Source organism: Dromiciops gliroides, chromosome 2, assembly GCF_019393635.1.
Source record: "Dromiciops gliroides isolate mDroGli1 chromosome 2, mDroGli1.pri, whole genome shotgun sequence".
Lineage (NCBI taxonomy): Eukaryota > Metazoa > Chordata > Mammalia > Microbiotheria > Microbiotheriidae > Dromiciops > Dromiciops gliroides.
Window position 1 is genome coordinate 484,503,141 of NC_057862.1, and position 26,432 is coordinate 484,529,572.

General features: G+C 36.9%; 1 protein-coding gene across 1 annotated transcript; it reads right to left on the reverse strand.

The window, feature by feature from the left end:
- Positions 1-1,266: 1,266 nt before the first annotated feature.
- On the reverse strand, positions 1,267-22,246 carry SULT6B1 (sulfotransferase family 6B member 1). The gene is made up of 7 exons (XM_043981004.1): positions 22,048-22,246; positions 21,650-21,762; positions 14,739-14,828; positions 12,133-12,259; positions 6,192-6,286; positions 3,252-3,408; positions 1,267-1,397 (listed from the first exon to the last, which is right to left on the reverse strand). The coding sequence occupies exons 1-7, from the start codon at positions 22,244-22,246 to the stop codon at positions 1,267-1,269; spliced, it is 912 nt and encodes a 303-aa protein (XP_043836939.1).
- Between the last annotated feature and the right edge of the window lie 4,186 nt (positions 22,247-26,432).

Below are 26,432 nucleotides of genomic sequence, written 5' to 3' on the forward strand. Positions count from 1 at the left end.
CTTGGCTTTTAATCTTTCCCTTTTCCAGTCCATCTTCCATATGTAGCTGCCAAAATAACCTTCCTAAAACAAAAGTCTGTACTCATGGATTACCCTTACTCAAAAACTTTCAATGGCTCTTTCTTGCCTTTAAAATACCAATTCTTCTACTTAGAATTTAAAGCCCTTCACAATTTGCTTCCAGTCTAACTTTCCAGGCTTGTTTCTCATTATCTCCTCTCATGCATTGGGTTGAATGAATGTTGAATGAGTGAGTGAATGAATGAGTGAAAAGCGTTTCTTGAGTGCTTATTATGTGCTAAGTTTTGGAGACGCAAACACAAAATTAAAGACAGACTCTGCTCTCAAGTTTATATTCTTGGTGGGAGTTGGCAGGGAAAGATAATATACAAAGAGGAGTGGTGTCTGGGAAGGAGCATTCTGGTTACAAGGATGGGGAATGGGTCCATATAATATTAGATTTATGAGTCTCACTCAGGAGTAGAGATCATGGCTCATGGTTCTAGAACTGGAGGGAGGGATGGGAAAGAAGGAGAAGGGCCACAAGGCAGTTGTTGAGAAGTAGATGACTATTCCAAATGAACTGGCCTACTTGCTATTCTGTATACATTCTCTCTCCCATCTTTGTAAAGATTTTCCCTCTTGGGTAGAATATACTTTCCTCATTTCTGCCTCTTAGAATCTTTGGCTTCCTTTAAGACCAATCTGTATATCATCCCCTAGAGTAAATCTTTCCTAATCCCCTAAATCATTTATACTTCCTCCTTCTTCATGGTATTATTTGTGTACTAATCTGGAATATAAGGTCCTTGAGGGCAGGAATTTTTTTTTAATTAAATGTTTGTTAGGTTAGATTGGTAGGATTAGCAAACTTTAAAGTAAAATGCAAGCCATTCTTATTGTTATCAGGAAGAAGCTATCCTTATCTTTGTAGCAGGTATAGCTTTTGTTATAAATTGATACATTAACATCTCATCAGTATTTTATAAATCTAAAGTGAATCAAAATGCTAAAACCAAATTTCTGAACTTCCAAAAAATAATGACAAGATCCTAAATTATAATGATCTCACCAAGTTATTTCATGAGGACAAGCCTGAGACAGCCAGCAGGTTTTTACCAATTACAGAAGCACCAAAGAGTACAAAGTATATCCAAAATGTCCACCATCTCAGTAACATTTACAAATTTCAGTTTGGTTCATTCTTTGTAACTTTAAAAAGAAAAGGGGGAAAAAATTCATCTGATCCAACCGATAGAGCTAATGTTAAACCTTACAATATATATCATACTTTAATTTTGCTCCCAGTGGAGTGCCTGCTAAACACTCATTGAATTTTTCATCCATTTTTTGACTCTGAGTTTCACTGAATAAATTTTTCCAATCTCCAACTTCACCTAGAAAACACAATGGGACCATATATTAGTTAGTTTGCTCCTTCTTTGCTCCCTGGATTTTACTGTTATTTGGAGCAAATGCTTTCACTTTTGATGTATGAGAAAAGACAATAAAAAGAAGATGAATGATACATACAAACAGCAATATTATTTTCTGGGTAAAATCAGTAACATTAATTGCAAGAAAAACAAAACTGACTAGATGGCTTCCATTTTGTAGCAAAAAAAAAAAATTCTGTAGTTTTTTTCTGGAATTTATTCCAAGGTCACAAATATCACAGTACCATTTCAAATTCTTTTATAAGGAATGCAGAGTTTAAGAGGGAAATGGTGATGGGCTATGAGGCCTGTCCAAAAGAATTCTTTCTTCTCCTCTAATAGGTTTTGGTACTCAACATTCTATCTAAAGTTCTATATCTCCTCATCTCAAATACCTTTAAAATTCAAAAGGACTACTCCTTTCTTAAACTTTTGAAACTTTGAAAGTATAGTATGGGTCAAAAGTCAAGAAGAGGTCTGATGTTTTAATAACTTTTTGAAAATTATTTTTTCTTTACTTCCTATCTACACATATACATATTTATTTCCTATGTGCACTCTATATGATGCTATGGTATTGTAAATTTAAAAACAATAAGTAAAGGAGTTACTAAATATTGAAACTCCTTTGTGACTTTGTGACTTTTGGTCCACCCTGTGCAAGTCTCCTTTACCTTTGGACTTTTCTATTCATAAGAATGCTGCCCTAGGCATCTTGGCCTGACCTTTTATATCCAGAAAGAATGGTGAAGTGTGGTTGAAGGTAGATTTAGATTTAACAGATATGGGCTTGAATGTTGACTATGCCATTTCCCTATCCATATGACCATAGAGTAAGTCACTTCATCCCTCTGAAACTGTTTCCTCATCTGAAAAAAAGGAGGGGTTTTAACTAGATAATTTCCACAATCCCTTCCGGTTCTAAATCTATCAGCCTAAGATAGTTTTTTTTTTAAAAAAAACCCAATAGCAACTGGAACTATATGTGAAAAATAATCATGTTTGGGGGAAGGAATGAATGCTCTCACCTTCTTTCTTAGTCCTTTCTTTCCCCCACTCCAAGGTCAAGTTCTCCTTGAAAGTAAAATTACATTGAATCTCTTAATCCTGGCCGAGCCATAAACCTCTAGGAATTTGGTCTGGAGTGGGGATGCCCATTGTGTTCTGCTAAGGAGATAGATCTTTTGTCTAGATAGACAGGCCTCTCCTCAAATGAGGGGCTACTCAGCCTACCTTTTTGAAGAAGATATGCATTCTTTGAATAGTTAGCCCAAGGTTGGAGGTGGTCTGGTAGAGCCCTTCATTTTAATATAGCCTACCTCCAAAATAAGTTGACCAATCAGAAATAATTAGGCATCCCTCACAAACACCTCCTCTTTGAAGGGCATATAAACTGTGACCCCACCACCATTAGGGGTCTTTTGGCCTGAGAGAGATAGCTGTTGATCATTCTTTTATTAATAATCTGCCAGTCTATTAACAAAATCATTAAATTACCTAGAAACTATGTTTCTCATATTTTTAATCATCACACATAAACAGAAAAATAAAAGTTTTATTAAGGTCCATTTTTAACTAATGAAATTGATCAATAGCAAAACCAGAAATAAACCCAGCCTGACTTCATACTGAGCAGTCTCTTCTCTATTATACTTATGCTACTTTTACCTTTCTTTACATAATAATGAAGATGGTGAGGGAGCACTTCAGATTCCCTTTAGAAACTAGGTAACCTTTTTTAACCTTTTTTTTAAACAAGGTAACTCTTTAAAGAAATTTAGTCATTCAAAATTCTTGAAATTAATGCAACTTTACCTTTTCGAAAAAGGAATGGCCCAATTGGACCATGTGTTTCCTGCGACTTTGATCTCATTGCTTGAAAGGTGGTCCGATCTGAAATAGTCTGAATCTGCTCCCCAGTCAGAGAGAATCCAAAGAATTCTGCCATTTGTTTCACTCCCGCAGTTAAATTCTGAAAACAAAATTCTCTAGGGTAACCTTTACTATTTCCTTCTCTTCCATCTTTATGGACATTTTATCATATTCCCTATGGGAGGGTTTACCAAACTTTTTTGGTCCCAGTACCCCCTCACTTTCAGTAAAGCTTCCTATATCCCCAATTCAAAATAAAAATAAAGAAATAGTAGTGCTAACCATATATATGCATATAAATAAAATTAATTAATTTCAATAGGATATTATAGTTATTTACCAAGTGTTCTCCATACCACTTTGACAAACTTCTTAGAGCCCAGAGGTACTCATGTCTCCCAGCTTTGAGAACTCTTCTCCTATGTCAGTTGTTTCAGACCTTTTCTTTGCTCCTGTTACAATGTTCTCCTGAATTCCCCAAACACTTAAGGAGAATAACCTAGCTTCCTATTTCATTTTTAAAAGGACACCAAATGCACTAAGTTTAGAGTCAAAGCTCCTGAGTCCAAGTCTCTGTAGCAATATGTATAGCCAGGGCAAATCACTTAACTTCACCATATCTCAGTTTCCTGGTTTGTAAAGTGAGGAGGTTGCCTGAAGGAAGTCAAAGTCATAAATAAAAGTCCAATATGTAAATAACAGAGTATTGATAGTAGCACTCTATGGTAGTAAAAAATTGGAAACAAATTTAGTAACCACTGAATGGAAAATAGATGAAAAAACTACAGTACATAAATGTAATGGAATATCATTGTGAAGTTAAAAAATCGTAAATATGAAGAATTCAGAGAAACTTTGGAAGATTTATATGATTTTATGCAAAGCAAAACAAAGGTAATATACATAATAACTACAACAATGTAAATGAAAACATCACCAAAAAGAAGCTAACCTCTAAATAATGGGGGGAAATAGAATAAACATTCTCCATAGTGCCCAGCAGAGTGCTTGGCACATAATAGTGCTTAATAAATTCTTGTTGATTGCAGTCTGAAGAACTTATAATGAAAAATGCCAGCGATCCTCAGAAAAAGAACTGATGGTATCTGAATACAGATTGAAGCATAATTTTTTTATGTTTTATTTTTCTTCAGTTTTTTTGTCTGTTTCCTTTTACAACATGACTAATATGGAATTGTTTTTCATGATTAGATATGTATAACTTATATTCAATTGCTTGCCTTCTTAAAGGGGAGAAGTAGGAAGGGGGAGGAAGAGAATTTGGAACAGTTTTTAAAATGGATGTTAAAAATTGTTTTTACATGGAATTGGGAAAAATAAAATTCTAAATAAATTTTTAAAAAATTCTTGTTGATTGTTTGATCCTGAAAAGGAGATAATGAAAAATGCTTTTCTTTTCACAACAGAGAGGTGGGGGACTACAAGAACAGAATATTATATACATTTCCAGATAAGTTTTCTGAATTAGATTTTTTTTTTTGCTTGATTGTTTTTCTTTATCACAGGGGAGGAGTAAGTAAGAAATCAATGAGATATTAAAAGGCATCAATAAAACATTTTAAAAATAAAAATTTCAATGGAGTTGAGCTCAGTGGCCCTTATGGTCTCCTGCCACTCTAAAGTTATGTCCCTGTTATCTTCTCCAGGAATTACTCCAGTAGTCATCCCTTCTGTATCCTGCACCTTTTACATTTCTCTTGCTACTGTCTCCTTGCCATTTTCCTACAAACATGTTCAGATCTATGCAAATCTAAACAAAACAAAACAAAAAAACAACCAACCACCTTCTTTTGACCCTTCTAGTTCACTAAGTCACCACCACCTCCTCTCTACTGCCTAAAACTACTAACCTTGTTGGAAGATAATTGTCTGCTTCCAATGCTTACCCGTCAGTATTCACTGATCTCTCAGCTTCTAACAGTCAGGCTTCTACTACCTTTCTAATGAATAACTTTCTCTAAGGGTCCACTGCGCCCCCCCCCCACACACCAGTGACTTTATAATTGTCAATCCTAATATCTTCTTTTTAAAATTCATCTACCACTCACTACCTGTGTGACTTTGGGCAAATTGGTTTCTCCATCTGTAAAAGAAGGAGGATTAGATGAGTTCTTAGATCCCCCTGATCTCTAAATGTATGTGCCTTGTGTGCTTTAGGATATCACTTTTGCTGTTGTATGTAGGATAGATTACACTGTAAGATGGGAAAGACTTAGAAAAGCAGCTAGGTGGTACAGTGGATAGAGTACTGGGCTTAAAGCCAAGAGGACTTAAGCTCAAATCTGACCACAGACATTTACTAGCTATGTGACCAAAATCACTTAAAAAAACAAAACCAAACCCAAACCTCTATTTTGCTTCAGGTTTCCTCAATGTAAAATTGATATGATAACAGCACCTGCCTCCTAGGGTTGTTGTGAGGTTCAAATGAGATATTTTGTAAAGCACTGAATATAGTGCCTGATACATAGTAGATACTATGTAAATCTTTATTTCCTTCTTTCTCTTAAAAAAATAGTTCACATACAGATCTATCATATACAGATCATATCACTCCTCTGCTTAAAAAAAAAAAAAACTTCCATAGCTCCCTATTGCCTACCTTGTAAAATTCTAGTGCCTTTTTCTATAACTAAATCATTTCAGTTTTATTTAATGTTACTCATCTCCATACTTTAAATGCTCTAGCCACATTGGACAATTTACTTCACTTTATATTCATATCTGTGTGCTCTTGCTAAAGTTGTTTGCTGCTTCAAGTTAAAGCTTTAAACTATGATTCAACCATAATATCTCCAAATGCTTTGCTATGTGACTGAGAATACACTTTATTCCAAAATGTCAATAACCTGGACTTCTCACCTCTCTCAGGTCTTCATATAGTATAAACATAATGTTTTCATCATCAAGGTGTTTGTTCCAATTGATTGCATAGTCAAAGTAGCTTCCCCAAGAAACTAAAAAACACATTATAAGACATTTCAATAAATGAAGTCAAAGAAATAGAGGATTATATTATAAATTAAATTTGACAAACATTTATTAAACATCTACTATGTTCCAAGCATTGTCCTAGGTATTGGGAATTCATAGACAAAAATAAGATTCTGCCTTTGAGAAGTTTGCATTCAACTGGGGGCAAGGAAGAGAGAAATACAATATATTGACCAAAAAAAGCCACTTTGAGAAGGAACAGAACAATTAATAGCAGGGAGTGAGGGAGGATCTCACGGAGGAGGCAGCAGCTAAGCTCATTCTTAAAAGGAGTACAGAATTCTGAGAGATGATGAGAGGAAAGGGTACATTCTAAACAGAAGGCCAGAGTTGAAATGTTAGGATTGGGGAGCAACTAGTAGTCTAATTGAGTTAGAAGAGAGTGAGTAGGGGACGGAGCCAAGAAGACAGAGAGAAGCCAGCAAGCTGCTTGAGCTCTCCTTCGGTTCCCTCAAAAAGAACATTAAATCAAACCTCTAAACAGATTATAAAACTACAGACCCTACAAAAAGACTGAGATAATTTAAAATATTTCAGGAAAGGTTGGTCTCACTCAGGCAGGGGGGAGTGCAGTGCACCTCAGAGCTATTCAGGGGGTCTGGGCAGGTCAGTGGGAAGTGATAGGCCACAGCAGAGCAACCAAGGCCCCTTGATCTTGGCTTGGCGGGCTGGTGGCACAGCGGGCCAGTGGTGAGATCCATCAGTACCAGCTGAGAGAGCAGGCTGCCAGCTAGGGGACCACCCACAGGATGAGTGCCACCAGGCCTGGCCATCCTATCACGTGCTGGGAGCAAGCTCAGGGCAGTGAGAAATCTGCAAGCCATAGAGGCCTCAGAGTAGAAAGCCAGTGACACAGCCCCTATCTCCCAGCACAAGAAGCTTGAAACAGTGACCCTGCTGCCCAAGGAGTGGACCTCAACTTTTTAAAAAAATAATAATAAGCTGCAATATGAGTTAGAAACAAAAAAGAGCTCTCACCATTGAGAACTTCTGTGTCAACAGGGAAGAGCCAAATACAAACTCAGATGAGGGCAATACTCTCAAATTGCCTACATGTAAAGCCTCAAGAGGGAAGATGAATTGATCTCAAGACCAAAAAGCCTTCTTGGAAGAGCTCAAAAAGGATTTCAAAAATCAATTGAGAGAGTAGAAGAAAAAAATGGGGAGAGAAATGAAAGCAACACAAGAAAATTATGAAAAAAATCAGAAGCTTGGAAAAGGAAGCACAAGTATTGACTGAAGAAAACAATTCCTTAAAAAATTCATTTGGTCAAATGGAAAAGAAGGTGCATAATCTGACTGAAGGAAACAATGCCTTAAAAATTCAAATTGGACAGTTGGAAGCTAAGGACTCCATGAGACACCAGGAATCCGTCAAACAGAAGAGAGTGAGTAAAGAGAGAGTAATATGAGAAAAGAAATAAGGCTTTAATATATCCATATGTAGCCTTACTCAAGTCCTATTTCAGTATCTTATAGTATGCATGCTTAAAGACTAGGCCATAATGTAATCTGTCAGGTCCTGCCAAATTCAAAAGACTTAGAGCAGAGGGGCAATACATTATAATGATAGAAAACAGGTCCTGGAGATGGGAAGACCTGTGTTCAAGTTCCATCTTGGGAACATACTTGCTGTGTAATCCTTGTCCAGGTACTTAACTTCTCAGTGACCCAAGAAACTCTTTAAGACTACAACTTGAAGAGAAGGTGACCATATCTATTAATACAATCTTCTCACTAGTACTTCTCTAAACCAGTGAAATCACAGTTCTGGTCTTGCCACCCCTCATCCTAAAAAGGCTTTTAATATGGTCTTGTGGCAACCATGAAGTTTTGGTCATTAGGTGGTGTTTATTTAACATTATTTGTGATCATATAGTACTTTAAAATGTAAATTGTTCTGAATTGTTACAAAGTGAAATAAGCAAAACCAGGAGAATATTGTACATAGTATTGACAATAGTGTATGATGATCAACTGTGAATGACTTAGCTATTCTCAGTAGTACAATGATCCAAGACAATTCCAAAGGACTCATGTTGAAAAATGCTATGCTCCTTCAAAAAAAGAACAGATGAAGTATGAATGCAGACTGAAGCATACTATTTTTCATTTTATTCTTTTTTGGGGGGTTGTTTGGTCTGTTTTCTTTTACAACATGATTAATATGGAAATATGTTTTGTATGATTGTACACATATAACTTATATCAAATTGCTTACCATCTCAGGGAAGGGGGAGAAGAGGAGAGGAGAGAGTGAATTTGGAATTCAAAAATTTTCTTAAATGATTGTTAAAAATTTGCTTTTACATGTATTGGGAAAAAATAAAATATTGTTCAAAGTGTCTTATTCCAACCATTGGGGTGGGCAGCTAGGTGATGCAGTGGATAGAGGACTGGCCCTAAAGTTGGGAGTACCTGAATTCAAATCTCACCTGACACTTACTAGCTGTGTGACCATGGGCAAGTCACTTAACCCTGATTGCCTCGGACATCCAGAGCCACCTCCAGTCATCCTGATATATATCTTGCCACTGGACCCAAATGGCTCTAGAGGAGGGAATGAGGCTGGTAACTTTGCACAGCCCTCCCTCACTTAAATCCAATTCATTGCAAGTCATGACTACCCCCAATGTCATGGTCCTCTTCAAGAAAGAAGAACAAATAACAAACAACAACAACCAAACACTGGGATAGTCTGAGTTTGCCAAGGTTCATTCATATGTGCCATTTAGCATATCAATTAATCAATCATTCAACAAGCATTTATTTAGTGGTTACTGTGTGCCAGGCACTGTGCTAAGATAAAAATGAAACAATCCCTGCCCTCAAGAAGCTTTTATTCTATTAAGAGAAATTATAGGAACACATATAAGTAAAACATATCAAATAAAGAGTTACCCAAAAGTCCTGCTTTGGTTTTAAGTTTTTAAGCTTTCAGCTTAAAACTTTATTAAGACTTTTGAAACCTTTGGCATAGAAAGTAAATACGAGGTAATTTAGGGGGTGAGGAGGAGGCACTAGGAGCTGAGGGGACTGGGAAAGATTTAAGTAACGAGATGGTGCTTGAGCAGTATCATACTTTGAAGGAAGTTAGGGATTCTAAGTGGTGGATGTGAGGAGAAGGTGCATTCTAGGCATAGATGATATTCTGTGCAAGGTTACAGAGACTGGTGATGGAATGTCATGTGTAAGAAATAGCAAGTAGAGCAGTTTGGGGGGCAACCATACAGAATGTGAAGAAGAGTAATGGGTAATAGCACTAGAAAGGTGGGGCAGCTAGGTAGCACAGTGGATAAAGCACCAGCCCTGGATTCAGGAGGACCTGAGTTCAAATCTAACCTCAGACACTTGACACTTACTAATTGTGTGACCCTGGGCAAGTCACTTAACTCTCATTGCCCTGCAAAGACAAAACAAAAATAGCACTGAAAAGGTGAGGCAACTAGGTGGTGTAGTGGATAGATTGCCAGGCCTGGAGTCAGGAAAGACCCACTTTTCTGAGTTCAAATATGGCTTTAGATACTTACTATAGACACTTAATCCTGTTTGCCTTAGTTTCCTCATATGTAAAAGGAGCTAGAGAAGGAAATGGCAAATTACTCCATATCTTTGCCAAGAAAACCCCAAATGGGGTCATAAAGAGTCAGATATGACTGAAGAACAACATTGGGAAAATAGTCTGGAAACAGATTGTGAGGGGCTCTAAGTGCCAAAAGAGAATTTCATATCTTCTCTTAGAGACAAGAAGATTTTTGAGAAGGAGGGTGATATGGTCAGATAGGTGCTTTAGGATAATCCCATGGCAGGCTGCCTAGTAGATGGAATGGAGAGGGAGAACTTGATGCAGAGAGAGCAATATATATGGAGAAATTAAGTAGCCTTACAATAAACTTCCCTCAGCTTTAATTGCTTTGAATTTTATTATCTGATTTATCTTATATTATCATTTCATTCCTATCCCTCTCTCCTACCTTTGTGGGGAGAACAATGTAAATTGCTGGATGGGGGGGTTTCTATCTCAATACAGAACACCATGTCTCCCTTTTTATTCCATGGAAGTAAGTTGAAGGAAAAGTAAAGATCACCTGATGAAAATTTTGATAACTACTGATTCAGGATCCAATAAATCTATTAGTATTTTTTAGGTTCTGGTTCCTAAAATATATTGGTACCTCAATTAGAGAGGCAAAATCAAATTAAAACAATCTAGAATGCAAAAGCTTGTCTAGGGCCAGATGAGGTTCTGTCTCCTTTGGCACTGGTTCTAGGCACTATATCCAGTACAATTTCTTTTTCTTAGACTTGACCCCTAGGCTTCAAATTCCTGATAGATGAAATGATCTCTAGAGTCCCTTCCAGAACCAGTATTCATGATTCTATAGTGCCAAGATGTAGAAGGAGAATAGACAATGAGTATAGTAAGTTGCCACCAGTGGCAGCACCTCCCTTTCCTCAGTCAACACATACTTCTCTGTAGTTGCCCAAGGGAAAGGATAGGGGATCGAGATTACATACTGTAGTTTTTTGACCTGGCACAATAGCTTTAGGATATGATTTCAAATCAGGAAACACAGAATTTCACAATATCACAAAATTTTTTGAGTCAGAATGGAGTTTCATGTCTATCTAGTTCAACTCATATACAAAGTAATCTCCAATATAACATACCCAACAGCATGGTCAACACCCTCTACTTGAAGACCTTAAAATGTTCTTATCTATAGAATGGGGTAATAATGCTTCTTTCTACGACCGTGCCTCACAGAGTTATAAAGAAGGCGATTTGCAAAATAAAGTGCTATGCTAAATATGAGATGATAATGAGGATGAGAAGAAGAGACTTGGACAACTCACCTCTACTCAGATTTGCTCATTTTCTAGTATATCTACCTACCTTTGTAATGTGTTTTGTAAAAGTTCTTCCATAGGCAGAACCTTGTAGTAAGCTTAAATTTACTTTGTTTATATCTGTATCTTTTTATATGTTCTTTTATTTCAGTACAATGTTAGTTGCTTGAAGGCAGGTATTATTTCATTTTTGTCTTTGCATACCCACTCCCTTGCTCTCTGTCTGGCACACAGTAGACACTTAATAAATGATTGTTGATTGATTCAGCATGTTACAAGAGGTAATCATGAATCTTAATAACTTGATATTTTAAAGCCCGGAGACAATGGCACAACAAACATAAAATAGTACAACAAACAAACTGGGCCATCACCAGTGATCTTGACTTACATCTTGCCATTGGACTCCAATGACCCTAGAGGAGAGAATGAGACTGATGACTTTGCACAGACCTGCCTCACTTAAATCCAATTCACTTGCAAGATAAGATGTCACCCCCTTGATGTCATTGGTCCTCTTTGAGAACGAAGGACAAATAACAACAACAATAAAAGAACTGCTGGGCAGCTAGGTGGTGCAGAGGATGAATAAAGCAACAGCCGTGGATTCAGGAGGACCTGAGTTCAAATCCAGCCTCAGACACTTGACACTTACTAGCTGTGTGACCCTGGGCAAGTCACTTAACTCATTGCCCTGCAAAAACAAAAACAAAAACAAAAAAACAAACAACAAAGAACTGACCTTGAATAATTTATTTACCTTCTATGGGACTCATTTTCTTTACCTGTAAAATGGCTGATGAGGTGTTTTATAGTGTTAAAATGATATTATTCTTTGATACTATTCTATTTATTTGACCACAGATTCCATTAAAAGTCTTATTTTCTTTCTTAGTTTTGAAATATATTTACAAAATGCTTTCATCTGAAATGACAGTGTGTCTTTAAGCAGCTATACCTTGTCCTTTCATGAAATAGTTGAAGAAATCATCCCAAGAGCCATAGCTTGGAATATCAGGGACATTGTTGTGGAAATGAAAGAAAGATGTTGCTGTATCTTTTGGATTTCTAAACATCACCAATATCTGCAGAGAAAAAAAAAGAGTTCAGTCTACTTTTTATGTTTATGCAATTAACAAAGGAGCTAATGTAAACAATTTCATTTTATACCCTGACATTTTATTAACAGCAGCATGGATTAATGGAGCATGCACTGGCTCTGTAGCAGAGGCCTTGTTAAAGGATTGCCTCTGATGTTTAAGGACCTTAGACAGATCATTTCAACTGACTGAATCTCAGTTTCCTCAACTGTAAAATGAGGATTATAATTGCACCTACTTCCAGCAGTTGTTTTGAGGATCAAATGAGATATTTATAAAGTGCTTATCACATAATATGTGCTGAATGAATGATTGCTTCATTATCATGTCTTTTGCTATTTTCTATAAAGCAGTATGCCATGTCTGAAAGAGCCCTAGAAATTGAAGTAAGAATATTTGGGTTTAAGTCCTTGCTCCACTATTTCCTAATTATAGGTGGTTTTGAGCAAGTCATTCCATTTCTCAGACTACAAGTAATAGATATAAAAGCACATCGTAAACTGAAAAGCCCTATTCAAATATAAGACATCATTATCATTATCTTAGTCTTTAAGAAACAGAGAGGCAAAGTGATAAAGGGAAAGGTGGTTAAAGGGAAGGTTAAAATTTTTGTTAATTATTCCCATTATTTATTAATAATCTTTTATTAGATCATAAGTTACATATAAGTAGGAGCTTTCTCTTATTTATTGTTGTATTTCCTCCTGAGTGCTTGGGGTGGGGGTGGGGGCCAGGAGAGAGGATTGGAGGTGGTGGAAATAGACAGTCTTCAGCATTCAGTCTTGACAGTTCCAAAATTCCCCCTCACACCCATCATATTGGCAAAGTTGATAAAAGAAAAATGACAGATGTTAGAGGAATGTTCGGGGAAAGAAAGTAGAGTAATATACTTCTAGTAGAGCTCTGAAATGGTCCAGCTATTCTGAAAAGCAATTTGGAATTCTTCCCCAAAAGTTACTAAACTGTGCTTACCTTTTGACCCAATAATACCACTATTAGACCTATACACCCAAACAGATCAAAGGAAGAGGGAAAGACATCTGTACATATTATATATATATATATGCGCATACATACATATATATATATCTTTTTCTAGTAACAAAGAACTGGAAGTCATCAATTGGGGAATGAATGAAAAAATTATGGCATATGAATGTGATGGAATACTATTGTGATGTATGAAATGATGAAGGGAATGATTTCAGAGAAACCTGGAAAAGCCTCTATGAATTGATGCAGAGTGAAGTAAGCAGAACCAGGGGAACAACTTACACGATAACAACATTATAAAGACAAACAATTTTGAAAGATTTATGATCTCTGATCAATGCAATAGCCAACTGTAATTTCACAAGACCTATGCTGAGATTTAGGAGGCAAAATCAATGTTAATAAATAAATAAATAAACAAACAAACAAACAAATAAATAAATAAAGCATATGCTTTAGGGTAAATTTGGGATTTCTCAATCATCTCTGAACAAGGAATAAAGATTTCCTAAAGCTTGTATAATTTCTAATTACATCAGAAAGATGGAGGGAAAGAATACAACTTTTTTTTATTTATAGACACCAAAAAGAAGACAGGAATCCATAATTGCACTAGAGGAAAAATATAGATTTACCTTAAGCAAATGCACTTCTAAGATTTACATTTCAAGGATAGGCTTATGAGATGCACACTTCAAAGATACACTTGGAAAGTTTCTAATGGGTTAATTGAGAGGAAGGAGGTTTTTTGTTTGTTTGTTTGTTTGTTTGTGGGTTTTTTTGCTGGGCAATGGGGCTTAAGTAACTTGCCCAGGGTCACACAGCTAGTAAGTGTCAAGTGTCTGAGGCCAGATTTGAACTCAGGTACTCCTGAATCCAAGTCCAGTGCTTTATCCACTGCGCCACCTAGCTGCCCCCAGGAAGAAGGCTTATAGCCAAAAGATAACTAAAGAGAAATAATGTCAGAGCTGGTTGAGGATTTATCAATAAACATAGAAAAGGGGGTCCTCTGGGTTTTACAACCACAAAGTGCTTGTAAATTCCTTTATAATTTCTTATCTCTGTTGAAGAATAATTGGGAGTCTCAGTTTAACACACCTTAAAGAAAGCTTCAGCTTTGCTATGTGACTTTCTTCATAATTAAAGGTGGCTATGTTGAACCTAAATAATAATGGAGTAAAGGAATCAGAAATTCTTACAACTATGTAATCAAACATGGTCTCTGTTTTGGATATTTTACTTTATCACAAATAAATGTGATATGGAAGGGTTCATCCTGGAAGAAGGTGAGGGGAATTCCTGTAACATAAAGACAAAAAGTAACAATAAAATATATTTAAAAATAAAAGAAAGGCTGAGACCAACCCCATCAGGTAGCTGACATTTCAACAAAACTTTGTGATGAAAAAATGAACTGTGGGCCCTGTGAGCATTTCGATGGCAGTGGAAAGGGCATCCTTTGGACACTCACCTTGGCTTTGTTGGTCAAGATGGATTTGGGCAGTTTGTCATAATGGAGATGAGTTGCCAAAATCCTTGGAGATGAGAATTGTTTCATCCTCTGTAAAAATTAAAAATTAAAAAAAAAGTGAAGCAAAAAGGTTGGTTGTACATCCAGGGTTGGGACTATCCATTCCTTAGCCTAGGGTAGGAAGGCAGCCCTATATACTTTTTTTTTTTGGTGGGGCAATGAAGGTTAAGTGACTTGCCTAGGGTCACAGAGCTAGTAAGTGTCAAGTGTCTTGAGGTCGGATTTGAACTCAGGTCCTCCTGAATCCAGGGCCAGTGCTTTATCCACCGTGCCACCTAGCTACCCCAAGCCCTAAATACTTCTTTAGGAACCTCCTCTCCTGTCCTCTCCCCTCTCCTCCCTAACCCTTTCCTCCACTGTAAGATTGTATCTTCTGCTGCCCATCTATTGTTTGACCAGAACTTCAGTATCTCCATCTTTTATCAGCGAACTAGGGCTGCTCAAACTCCAGCCTTTCACTCTTTACTGAGTCCCTCTGCTTAGCTCATGCTATTGTCCCTTTTAGTCTCTCAGGCTGCTTATCTCTTTCTAGCTGTAGCTTCCTCTGTCATCCTGTGACTTTGAAACCCTTCTATATTCCTGCCTTATAGGGAAGGGAAGAGGCAAAAGGGATTTCCTTTCTGAAATGTGTTTTTTTGTTTGTTTTTTGTTTTTTAGGAAAAAATTTCTAGGTATCAACTAATCAATGATAATTTTTTATTTATCATCTATTATGTGCTAGGCACTGCTTTAGATGCTTAGGATACAAAACCAAAAAAACAAAACAATCTCTGTTTGTCATCAATGATAGCACATTAGACTTTTGGCTCATGATAGATCTCTTTTCATACAAATGTAATAGGGTTCTGACCAAAAAAGCTGCTTCTTCAGAGCATGCATCGCACACTCTGCTTACAGCTGGCCCATATGGAGGAAGCTGGGAATCCTGCTTTCAGAAAGGCAAGAAGATAGGCAATGGAAGGTCTTGCTCCATGATTTGGAACAAGCACAAACATTTTGTAATTGGTTCAAGTCTACTAACCTTGTGGATAAGGGATAAATTATTGATTTGCTGCTGAACTGAAATTGGTGTTCATTTGAAATGCACCAACCCGTAAAACTTGGTTAGTAAGGCTATTTGTCTTGTTCTTCCCTGGCTAAATACTGTTCAGGAAAGAGATACATGCTATAAGCCTTTAGATAAGAAGAGGCCTCAAGTCATCCTCTCTTGGGACCAATATGTGGCCCATGAACACAAGATGCTCTTCTTTGCCTTTCTTCTTTCCTACTTTAGGTGAAGGAATATTGGAAATGGCTACAATGCCCTTGTGAGCTTCAAAAGCTTAAAATAGTGGATGCCAAAAGTCTGGACATTTACCAGAAGCCAGATAGTAAGGAGCAAAGATCTGTTTGATCAATCATAGACCTAAGAGATCAGAAAGGAAGCTATAGTTATTGATTCATTGTCTACGCTGAATTTGGAAGAGAACTTGGAACAAATGCTACATAGAAAATATATTAAGTTTGATCCTACACTCCTTAGGGACAGAAATGGTATAGAGAAAACTGTGGGGGGCAGCTAGGTGGCACGGTGGAAAAAGCACCAGCCCTGGATTCACGAGGACCCGAGTTCAAATCTGGCCTCAGACACTTGATACTTACTAGCTGTGTGACCCTGAGTAAGTCACTTAACTCTCATTGCCCCCCCCCAAAGAAAGAGAGAAAACTGTGGCCCCAAATGTTGGGAGGAAATGCTTTGTAACTTCTGCTCTTACTACATATGAAGTAGATTCTGTTCAGTCATGTCCAGCTCTTCATGACCCCATTTAGAATTTTCTTGGCAAAGATACTAGAGTAGTTTGTCATTTCTTCTCTGGCTTGTTTTACAGAAGAGAAAACTGAAGCAAACATGGTTAAGTGACTTGCCCAGGGTTACACAAGTTGTTAAGTATCTGAGGCCAGATTTGATCTCAGGGAGATGAGTAGTCCTGATTTAAGGCAGGACACTCTATCCCCTGTACCACCTAGCAGCCATATGAAGTAAATATCCCTTTGCAAAAGCTACGGTGTTAATTTTTTAAAAAGAAATGAGACATGAATCACTGGTGGTTAACATTAGGGAAAACACACTGGAATAGAGGATGGGGGAGAGGCAGGGCTAAAACCATAGCATTATAGCAACATTTCCCAGGTTGATCTGTGGACTATGTGCTTAATAAATATACATTCCTTTTTTCAAAGAAAGGCCAGTTAAAATGTAAGTTGAATATTAACTATCAAGAAGTATTATTTATACAAAGCAAAAAGACCCTTTGTTCCTAATACTCTTGAATATTTGTTTTTAAAGGGGGGGAACCTATCCATTGATTACTATAAATAGTGTAGACAATAAAAGAATATAGGCAAAAATACATGAATATGTATTTAAGTTTCCATAGACACAAAAAAATAGTCAGCCTTAGCTAGTTCTGACTTAGATTTTTGTTTCTATCAGTGCACTGAATACAATATTTGTGGATATAAACCAGGGGAGAACTATATTGCTAAATTTGAAATATTTCTTCAAATGAGCTTCTTTGACACTCTTGGGAGGATACAATTTTGAAAGAAGAAGGTGAGTAATCCTCAAATTTGGAAGTGGACTGAAGTCATTCCAGTCTTTATAATCACAGTTTCAGTCTTGGAAACAACAGTTTGGAGAGTAGATGAGAAACTTTGCAATGTAATACAACATTGAAGTGGGGAAAAGCTGAAGAAGACATTCTCTAGGAATTTGAATGAATGAGGAGGCAAAATAATGTAGAGGAAAGAATGCAAGAATTCATCTCTGGATCCTACACAATGTGGCAAATCACAGCAACTCAGCCTCAGTTTCCTCTCCTATAAAATGGGGATGATAATACATGTATGTATCTTCCTCATAGGATTAGTTTGGGATTCAAATGAGATTGTATGTCTGCATGTATGTATGTATATATAAACATAATACATTTTAAAGAGCTATATGCATATGAACTGTTATTATGACAGAATCATAAGTGTAGAGTTGGAAGGGACCTTAGAGGCAATCTAGTCCAAAGTTCTTAAACTGAGGGTCTCAATTCCATATGGGGTCACATAACTGGATGTAGGAGTTATATAAAATTTGGCAACAGTAAAAGATTTTGTATACCTATTTTATATACATATATACCCCGGATCATGTAAAAATTTCTCAGGTGGAAAGGGGTCATAAGTGGAAAAAGTTTAAGAAGCCCTGATCTAGTCCAACTTCATCATTTTGCACAGGAGGGAAGTCCAAGGAAATTGTTAATGCCTAAAATCATTCAAGTGATTCAATAGATAAAATATGGTGCTTGGTGTCAGGAAGACCTGAGTTCAAATCCAGCCTCAGACACATAGTACCTGTATGACCCTGGGCTAGTCACTTAATATTTGACTACCTCTGTTTTCTTAATTGTTTGGCTTTGGGCAAGTCATTTCACCTATACCTCAATTTCCTAAACTGTAAAATGGGGATAATAATAGCACCTATCTTCCAAGGTTATTTTGAAGATAGAACGAGATCCTTTTTGTAAAGCACTTAGCACAGTGCCTGGAACATACTAGACACTTAATCACCGGGAATGCTTGGAAGCTCCTTTGAAGTTGAGTAGGGATTGTTCTATTCTTTGTATTTGTACCCCCATCACTGAACACTATATCTGGTACATAGTAGGCACTTAATAAATGCCTGTTGATTTAATGATCAATTCAATGACTTTAAAAAACTTATCATAAAGTATGCTTCCAACCTTTTAATATAAATATAGTAGAAATCCCTTCTTTCACTCTTTCCTTTCTTCTTCCCTTCCTTCCTTCCTTCCTTTTGAGGTTAATTTCTATCTATTCTACATGTATTCTGTACGTATCTATTTATGTGCATATTATCTTCTTCTTTAGAATGTAATCACCTTGAAGATAGATACTATGTTTTGTTTCTTTAATATATCAGCAAGATTCAACACAGTACCTGGCATATAATAAGTACTAAATAAGTACTTGTTGATTAATTGATCTACCTTGATTTATCTCTAATGTCAGTGGCAACAATCTCTTCTTTTTTAAAATTAATGTTAGTTTTTCCCAATTACATGTGAAAACAATTCTGAACATTCATCTTTAATTTTTTTTTGAGTTCCAGATTCTCTCTCTCCCTCCCTCCTGTCCTCCTTCCCTGATATGGTAAGCAAATTGATATAGGTTATACATGTGTAATCATGTGAAACATATTTACATATTAGTCATACTGTGAAAGAAGACACAAAACAAAAAGAAAAAAACATGAAAAAAATAAAGTGAAAAAGAGTATGCTTGCTCTGCATTCATCCCCATGCAATAATCTCTACTAATCACTGTCCACTCACCCCCAATTTTACATAATTACATTACAGACATCCCCTTTTCTCAAGAGAAAAAAAAACAATGCTGCATTGTTTGTGAGGGGTGCTCTATTCTATGGGCTTATTTTAGTGTCCCCAAAGGAAGAATCATATAGTTGTTCTTCCCTTATCTCTAGTTACTGTCTCATGGAGGTATGATCATCCCTTGTTTACATGCCCCTTTTTAACTGAAGAGTTCTTTAGGATTAAATACAGTTTGTAACAAATTAACAACAACAGAAATAGCTACCTCACCCCTCTCCTCCCAGGAAAGGAAAAAAAAAAAACAACACAAAACAGTAACAGAAAGAGCTGACAGACAAGGATACAATTCTTTAAGGTTTAACAAGTAGATTACACACATCATCACAGTCTCACTTAATCCTTACATAATTTAGCTATTGGGTCAATAGGAATGAAAACTATCAGATCACCCCCCAAAAAAAATATATATATATACATATTGGTCATCATTATCACTAGTGTCTCTCACTCCCCCTCCATTCCTTCCTCCTTATTTGTGTAGTTTTCTATTTATACCCTGATTATATAAATTTTATCATCCTTCTGCTTTCCCCCTTGTGTATTCCTTCCCCCTCTTCCTTTCTTATCTTAATATCATAAAAATGTAACAAAACCATCTCCAGACTCTCTGTCATAATGAATTCCCTCTCTGACCCTTGATGACATGAAGGCTCCCAGGAGAAACTTATATCATAATCTTTTATCCTTGTTTAATCTCTCCTCATTACTTGTATTTATAGTTTTATGTTTCTCATGACTCCTGTGTTTATATTTCAAAGTTTTTACCCATTTTGGTCTTTTCGTTAAGAATGCTTGGAAACAAACAAAAAATTTTTTAAAAGGGGCAGCTAGGTGACGCAGTGGATAGAGCACTGGCCCTGGAGTCAGGAGTACCTGAGTTCAAATCTGGCCTCAAACACTTAACACTAGCTGTGTGACCCTGGGCAAGTCACTTAACCCCAGTTGCCTCACTAAAAAAAAAAAAAAAAAAAAAAAAAGAATGCTTGGAAGCTCCTTTAAAATTGAATAGAGGTTGTTCCATTCTTTGTATTTGTATCACCAGCACCTAGCACTGTGCCTGGTACATAGTAGGCACTTAATAAATGCTTGTTGATTTAATGATCAAATCAATCACTTCCAAAAAAGGATAATTAAAGCTTGTTTCCAACCTCTTAACAGAAATATAATAGATTAGAAGTGTAGAATGAGACATGTTTTCAAACATGGTAACTATGTGGATTTGTTTTGTTTGACTATGCTTATTTGTTACATGGAAGATTTTTTTTTTTTGAAAGAGGGAAAGGAATTGGGAGTGTCAAGAACTGGACTCCATGGATGGGAGGCAAGAGTAATCTTTAGGTTTAAGGGAAATGGGATATTATCCCTGAGGAAAGGCTGCCTGTTCAAAGAGTTTAATAAAATATTCCCTTTATATCCACCCTAGGATAGGTGTCAAAATATTCTCACTTTATTTTTTTCATGTTTTTTTCTTTTTGTGGATATAAGACTTCTACTCCAAAAGGCATTGAATTTATCTTCTCCTACACATTTTTAAAATAAGCCTTGCTTCATGACGATTCTTATAAAGTCACTTGCTACGTCTCATACTTTGAATTTGGACATTGATCGGCTAGTCTGGCCAATGCTATGGTCCAAATCACCTTTCTACTATTAACTACCAGCATCACCTTGAGTGAGTTACTTGATATCTTTGAGGCTAAGTTTCCACGTCTTTCAAATGAGGAATTTAGACTGGATCAACTCTCCAGCTTGACATACTATGAAATCCATAAAAATCTTAGGGAAAAAGTTACATGACTCTGGGAAATTCCCTTAAGACCAATCTACCTCAGATCTTTACTTCTTCTTAATCTTTAATGTTTCCTCACCAAGGAAACTTCTTATATCAAATTTGATTTCTCAGCCAGGAGGTTTCTGGGTTAAAAGAGTGCCATGTCCAATGTAGTTGGAACTAGAATATGGACAGTATAACCTTCTATTAAATAAAATATGTAAAAGACATGCAAATTTACTTAATAGCCTTCTGTATCCCAGAACATATCTGTAGTTTACAAATTAATCTTGAGGTTTATGTGGTTCAACAGCAAACCAATCTGATGCTAGAGTGTGATCACAATGGAAAGAGAAATACCAAATCTTTCCTCAGAAATCATAACATTTTGATTATATCAAATGTAGCTTCTCATTAGGAAATGGTTAGGACCACTGGTCTTGAACCTCAGAGTTGCATTCTGCACTTCTCATGACTTTCTCTTCTGAGTTTTAGACTCTTTAATCAGAGTTCAGCTAATCATTGATATTTATCTTTCTAATTTAGGTGCTTTTACCTACTGAACTAGGACTTACCAAATGGGTGAAAAGATTCCTATGTTAATTCTTCTATAATTTCAGAACTAAGGTACTAACCTGATATTTTTCTGGGTCTCCACATTCAAGAACTGGAAATTCTGGATGTTCATACTTTTGGGGGGAGATGGTACATATTAATTCACTAAAGATCTGGAGAAGCCAGTTTGATCCTATACCAAAGTAAGCAAAAGAAAATTAGTTGGAAAATGTCCAAACATGAAGTATTTAAGTAAAAATCTCTTTACTGAAAATTAATCTTCTTAATAGAAATAAAACACTAGTACCTTTCCTTCTGACAAATATCCCATTTGTACATTGACATAGAATTACAAATGACAATTTGTTAGTCATCTTGTTTTATGATGAATTATTTAATATATCGAAATTCATGGACTGGGGCTTGGGGAGGGTTCTTTTTTGGAGGAAAGGGGTTGTATCAAATGAGTTATATTTACCACACTTGGGATAGGATGCCACCACTATGTCCTCTCTTCTGGCTTCAAAGTGGTCCAGTGCTTGGAAAGTTTCTGCAGTACATATGGTGATTGGGTAAGTGATCCCCTGATAAGAGAAAAGAAGGTGAGAAAGGGCAGTTTCTCTAGATTTTTCCAAAGCTTCATCAATGTATTCAATAACTTTGGATTTCTGGGCCATGTTAGCTTCTTGACATGAAACTGCCCTGCTGTTATTCGGCAGAAATGATACCTTTTAACTAAATTCTTAGTGGGTGGAGTAAAGGAAAATGTAAAGGCTCCTCCTGTTCTCATGAGAAACGTAATTTCTTTCATCTCTTCCTGCCCATCCTCCTCTGGAGGGGGGGGGGAGCAAGGGGGGGGGGGCGGGAAGCAAAACACAGGTGCTTAAAAAAGACCAAGAAAATCATTGAAAACTAATCCATTCTAAAAGCCAGAATCCTCAAGGAGGGGGGGGGGCAGTAAATCTGTCATTAAGCCATACTTGGCCCCAGAAAAGAATTGAAAAGATGTCTCTATTTCCCTACTTTGCAGAAAGAGAGACAATGGGTATGGAATATTACATATACTACCAGAACTAATTGCTATATTAGTTGATTTTGTTCAACTGCTTTTTTCTCTCCTTTTAATTTTTATTTTTATTTCTTACTCTTTTTATAGGAATGGATTGCTGGAAACAGGAGGAGATAGGTATATATTTCAGAATGAAGATCCTTAGGACTGTTAAAAGGTTCAACAAAAAAAATGTATATGTCGCTTTATCAGTGGAAATGACACTAAAGAAGATGTACAGTCATCTCTGCCACTAAACCTTAAGAACCACCGGGCCTTGCCATTGACTTGCAGCTGAAACCTCCTATATTGTGTTATTTCCTATTAGAATGTGAACTCCTTGAGAGCAGGTCTGTCTTGCTTTTCTCTTTGAAATTTCCAGCACTTAGCACTTTGTATATAAAAAGTGTTTAATAAATTATTTTTCATTCATTCGTGTAAAAACAAGAGATATCAATTTAAAAAAAAATTTTTTTTGCAGGGAAATGAGGGTTCAATGACTTGCCCAGGGTCACACAGCTAGTAAGTGTCAAGTGTCTTAGGCCAGATTTGAACTTGGGTCTTCCTGAATCCAGGGCTGATGCTTTATCCACTGCACCACCTAGCTACCTCTGATATCAATTTTTTAAAATGTAATGCCCCCCTCCAAGATAAAGAAAATACTGCTAGTAAGACTGATATTTATTTAAATCAATCTTCATTTTTATATTAAAAGAAAAGAACCATTTATCAAATGAAAGATTGGGTGTGCCCATGTCATCAAATAGGTCCCACAAGAACCATCCATCTCTGAACATATGAATAGCCCTATTAGATATTAAGTTTCTTATATGCTTGTATCCCTGGACCAAGAAATGTATTGTAACCAAACTTGGACAAAATTCTTACTCTGTTAGTCATGTTTTAGAGACATGTGATTATATTTTAGTAAAAAAGTACTACCAGTATATAGAGCTTAGGAATATAACAACTCTAAAATGGAAGCAAAGAATAGGTGACATAGTGGATGGAGCACCAGTCCTGGAGTCAGGAGGACCTGAATTCAAATCCGGCCTTAGACACTTGACATGTACTAGCTGAGTGACCCTGGGCAAGTCACTTAACCCTCATTTACCTTTTTTTGATATAGCTTTGAGAACTCTGTACCACAATGAGGCATTGAAGCAGGGCTTTTATTTATTTAATTTTTAAAAATATATTTTGTTGATTCTTTTTCCAAGTTCTTCAGTGCATGGACTATTTTTTTTAACCGTTCTTTATCTCTCCCAACATAGCACAGTGGTTATCACATAGTGAGTGCTTAATAATTTTTTAAATTAATTGATTGGCTTATATCAATCAATAAGCATTTATTAAATTCCTACCATGTGCTAGGCACTGGGTATCCAAAAACAAAAATGAAACAGTCTGTGCCCTCAGGAAGCTTGTATTATATCAGGTGAGACAGTATGTACATGTATAAATATAGATAAATATATAGTTAGCTTTTTCAGGAGAAACACTAGCAGCTGGGGGGATCAAGAAAGGCCTTATGCAGAATGTGGCAATTGAACTGAGCTTTGAAGGAAACCGGGAAGGTGGGTGGCACAATAGCTAGAGCACTGGGCTTGGTATCAGGAAGTCATCTTCATGAGTTTGAATCCAACCTCACACACTTACTAACTGTGTGACCCTGGGCAAGTCACTTAACTTAGTTTCTTATCTGTAAAATGAGCTGGAAAAGGAAATGGCAAACTCCAGTTTCTTTGCCAATAAAAACTCAAATGGGGACATGACTAAACAACAATGAAAGAAACTAGGATTTTAAGAGGCAGAAGTTTAGGAGTTTCCTCCCAAGTTAGAGTTTACACCTCCATGCATGAAGAATTGACACATGCGGATAAACCATGCCACTTGATGACTTGAATCCTCCCTTATTTTAAAAAAACAAAAACTAACAACACCCCCTCCCCCCCAATCAACAACAGCAGCAGCAAAACAACAAAGTAGTTTAACCTGCTATGTGGCACAAAGGAAAGAGTAACTAGCATCTGTTGATTCTTGGAACTAAGCTTACAATACATATGTAACCTTGAGCAAGTTACTTTCACACCTATAAAATAAGAAGGTTAGAGTTGATGACCTCTAAACTACCTTTCTAGCTCTTAATCTTGGCTACTGTGAACCAATAATGTAATCATGTCTGACAATATGTTCAATATGCTCAGCATTCTCACCCCACAGTCCTCTGACTCTCTGCCAGAGGGAGGGAGACATGTTTCGTTATCTGTTTCCTACTCAGTCTGGCTTCCATTTAATTGTTCTTGTCATTTACATCATAGTAGTCACTCTGGATATTGCTGTTCTGGTCCAGCTGTCTCCATCTGCATCATGCCATATGAAGCTTCCCATGTTTCTCTCAATTCCTCATACTCATCATTCCTTTGTTGTTGTTCAGTCATTTTTCAGTTGTGTCCGACTCTTTGTGACCCCTGTCATTCCTTACCATCTCCTCAGGAGTTGGAGCAGCCAAGTCCTATTGAGGTTAGTAACAGTAACATGACCTGGAGCTCAGAACAGAAAACAGGAACCATGGTCAGGTGAACCCACAATGCCTCCCAGAAATAAAAAAACAACTATAATGGAGCATCAGCAGGGTGACACAGTGTGAGGAAAAAACATTCCTCAATAATTTCTGGAACTCAGTGGTGGTGATGTGTCAAAGGCTCATTTATTGTAATTCTTGCAAGAATGGGACACCCCGTGTCCAGTTGGTGGGTAACCAAAAATGGAGGCTCGAAGGCCCATTTTATCCCCTAATCCCTAACACAAATGGACCTTCCCCTTTTTCATCATTGGTCATATTACTCAAGGGTTACAATCTACATGCAAAAACTAACTAATCAGAACACTATTTCTTAGCCAATGTGGGAGGTGATGCAGGGACAATTCTTCAATTCCTCCCTTATATGGACACAGCTCAGGAGCAGACCTAATTGTGACCAGCTCAGGGTTTCCCTGAACCATGTGATTTTGTTTGCCGGAAATGGGAGAGGGAGAGAGAAGGAGATCTTTTTCCTCAAACAGGTCCGGATTGAGAGGAGACCAATCCCCATTTCCTCATACACAGTGAGTAAGGAAGATTACATTTAGATCTAACCTCTGACACTAGTTTTTTGTTTGTTTGTTTGTTTTACCATAAGTAAATCACAACTTTTCCAAACCTAGAGATGAGCTCCCTCAAATGAGAGCCTCACAACTTAACTACATTAAGACTTTTGGGACACCCTGTATAAAAAGTCTGTAATTATTATCTGCGGAGGATCAGCTGAATATTACAAGAAGTGCCCATGATATTTGCTGGGGATAGACAATAGTGGCAGTCAAACAAGGCTGACAAAAAGAAACAGGGCTTTTTCACACAGTCACTTGATGACAGGGAGTTGGAGCAGAGAAGCAAGGAAAGGATTGACTACTGGGGAAAAGACTAAGTTGTGTCCTGTCCTATGTTGCTCCCCTCTCCCTAATCCCCTCACCCTCCACAATAGAACATAAGCTCCATGAGGGTTGGGATGGTTTCATTTTTGTCTTTTTGTCCTCATCACTGAACACAGTGCCAGAGATATTGGTTCTTCAGCCTGTGATTTCATTAATGTAGGGAATTCCCAGGGGCAACTAGGTGGTGCAGTGGATAGAGCACCGGTGCTGGATTTAGGAGGACCTGAGTTCAAATCTGACCTCAGACCCTTGATACTAGCTGTGTGACCCTGGGCAAGTCACTTAACCCCAATTGTCTCACAAAAAAAAAAAAACCCACATTAAAAAAAATATATAGG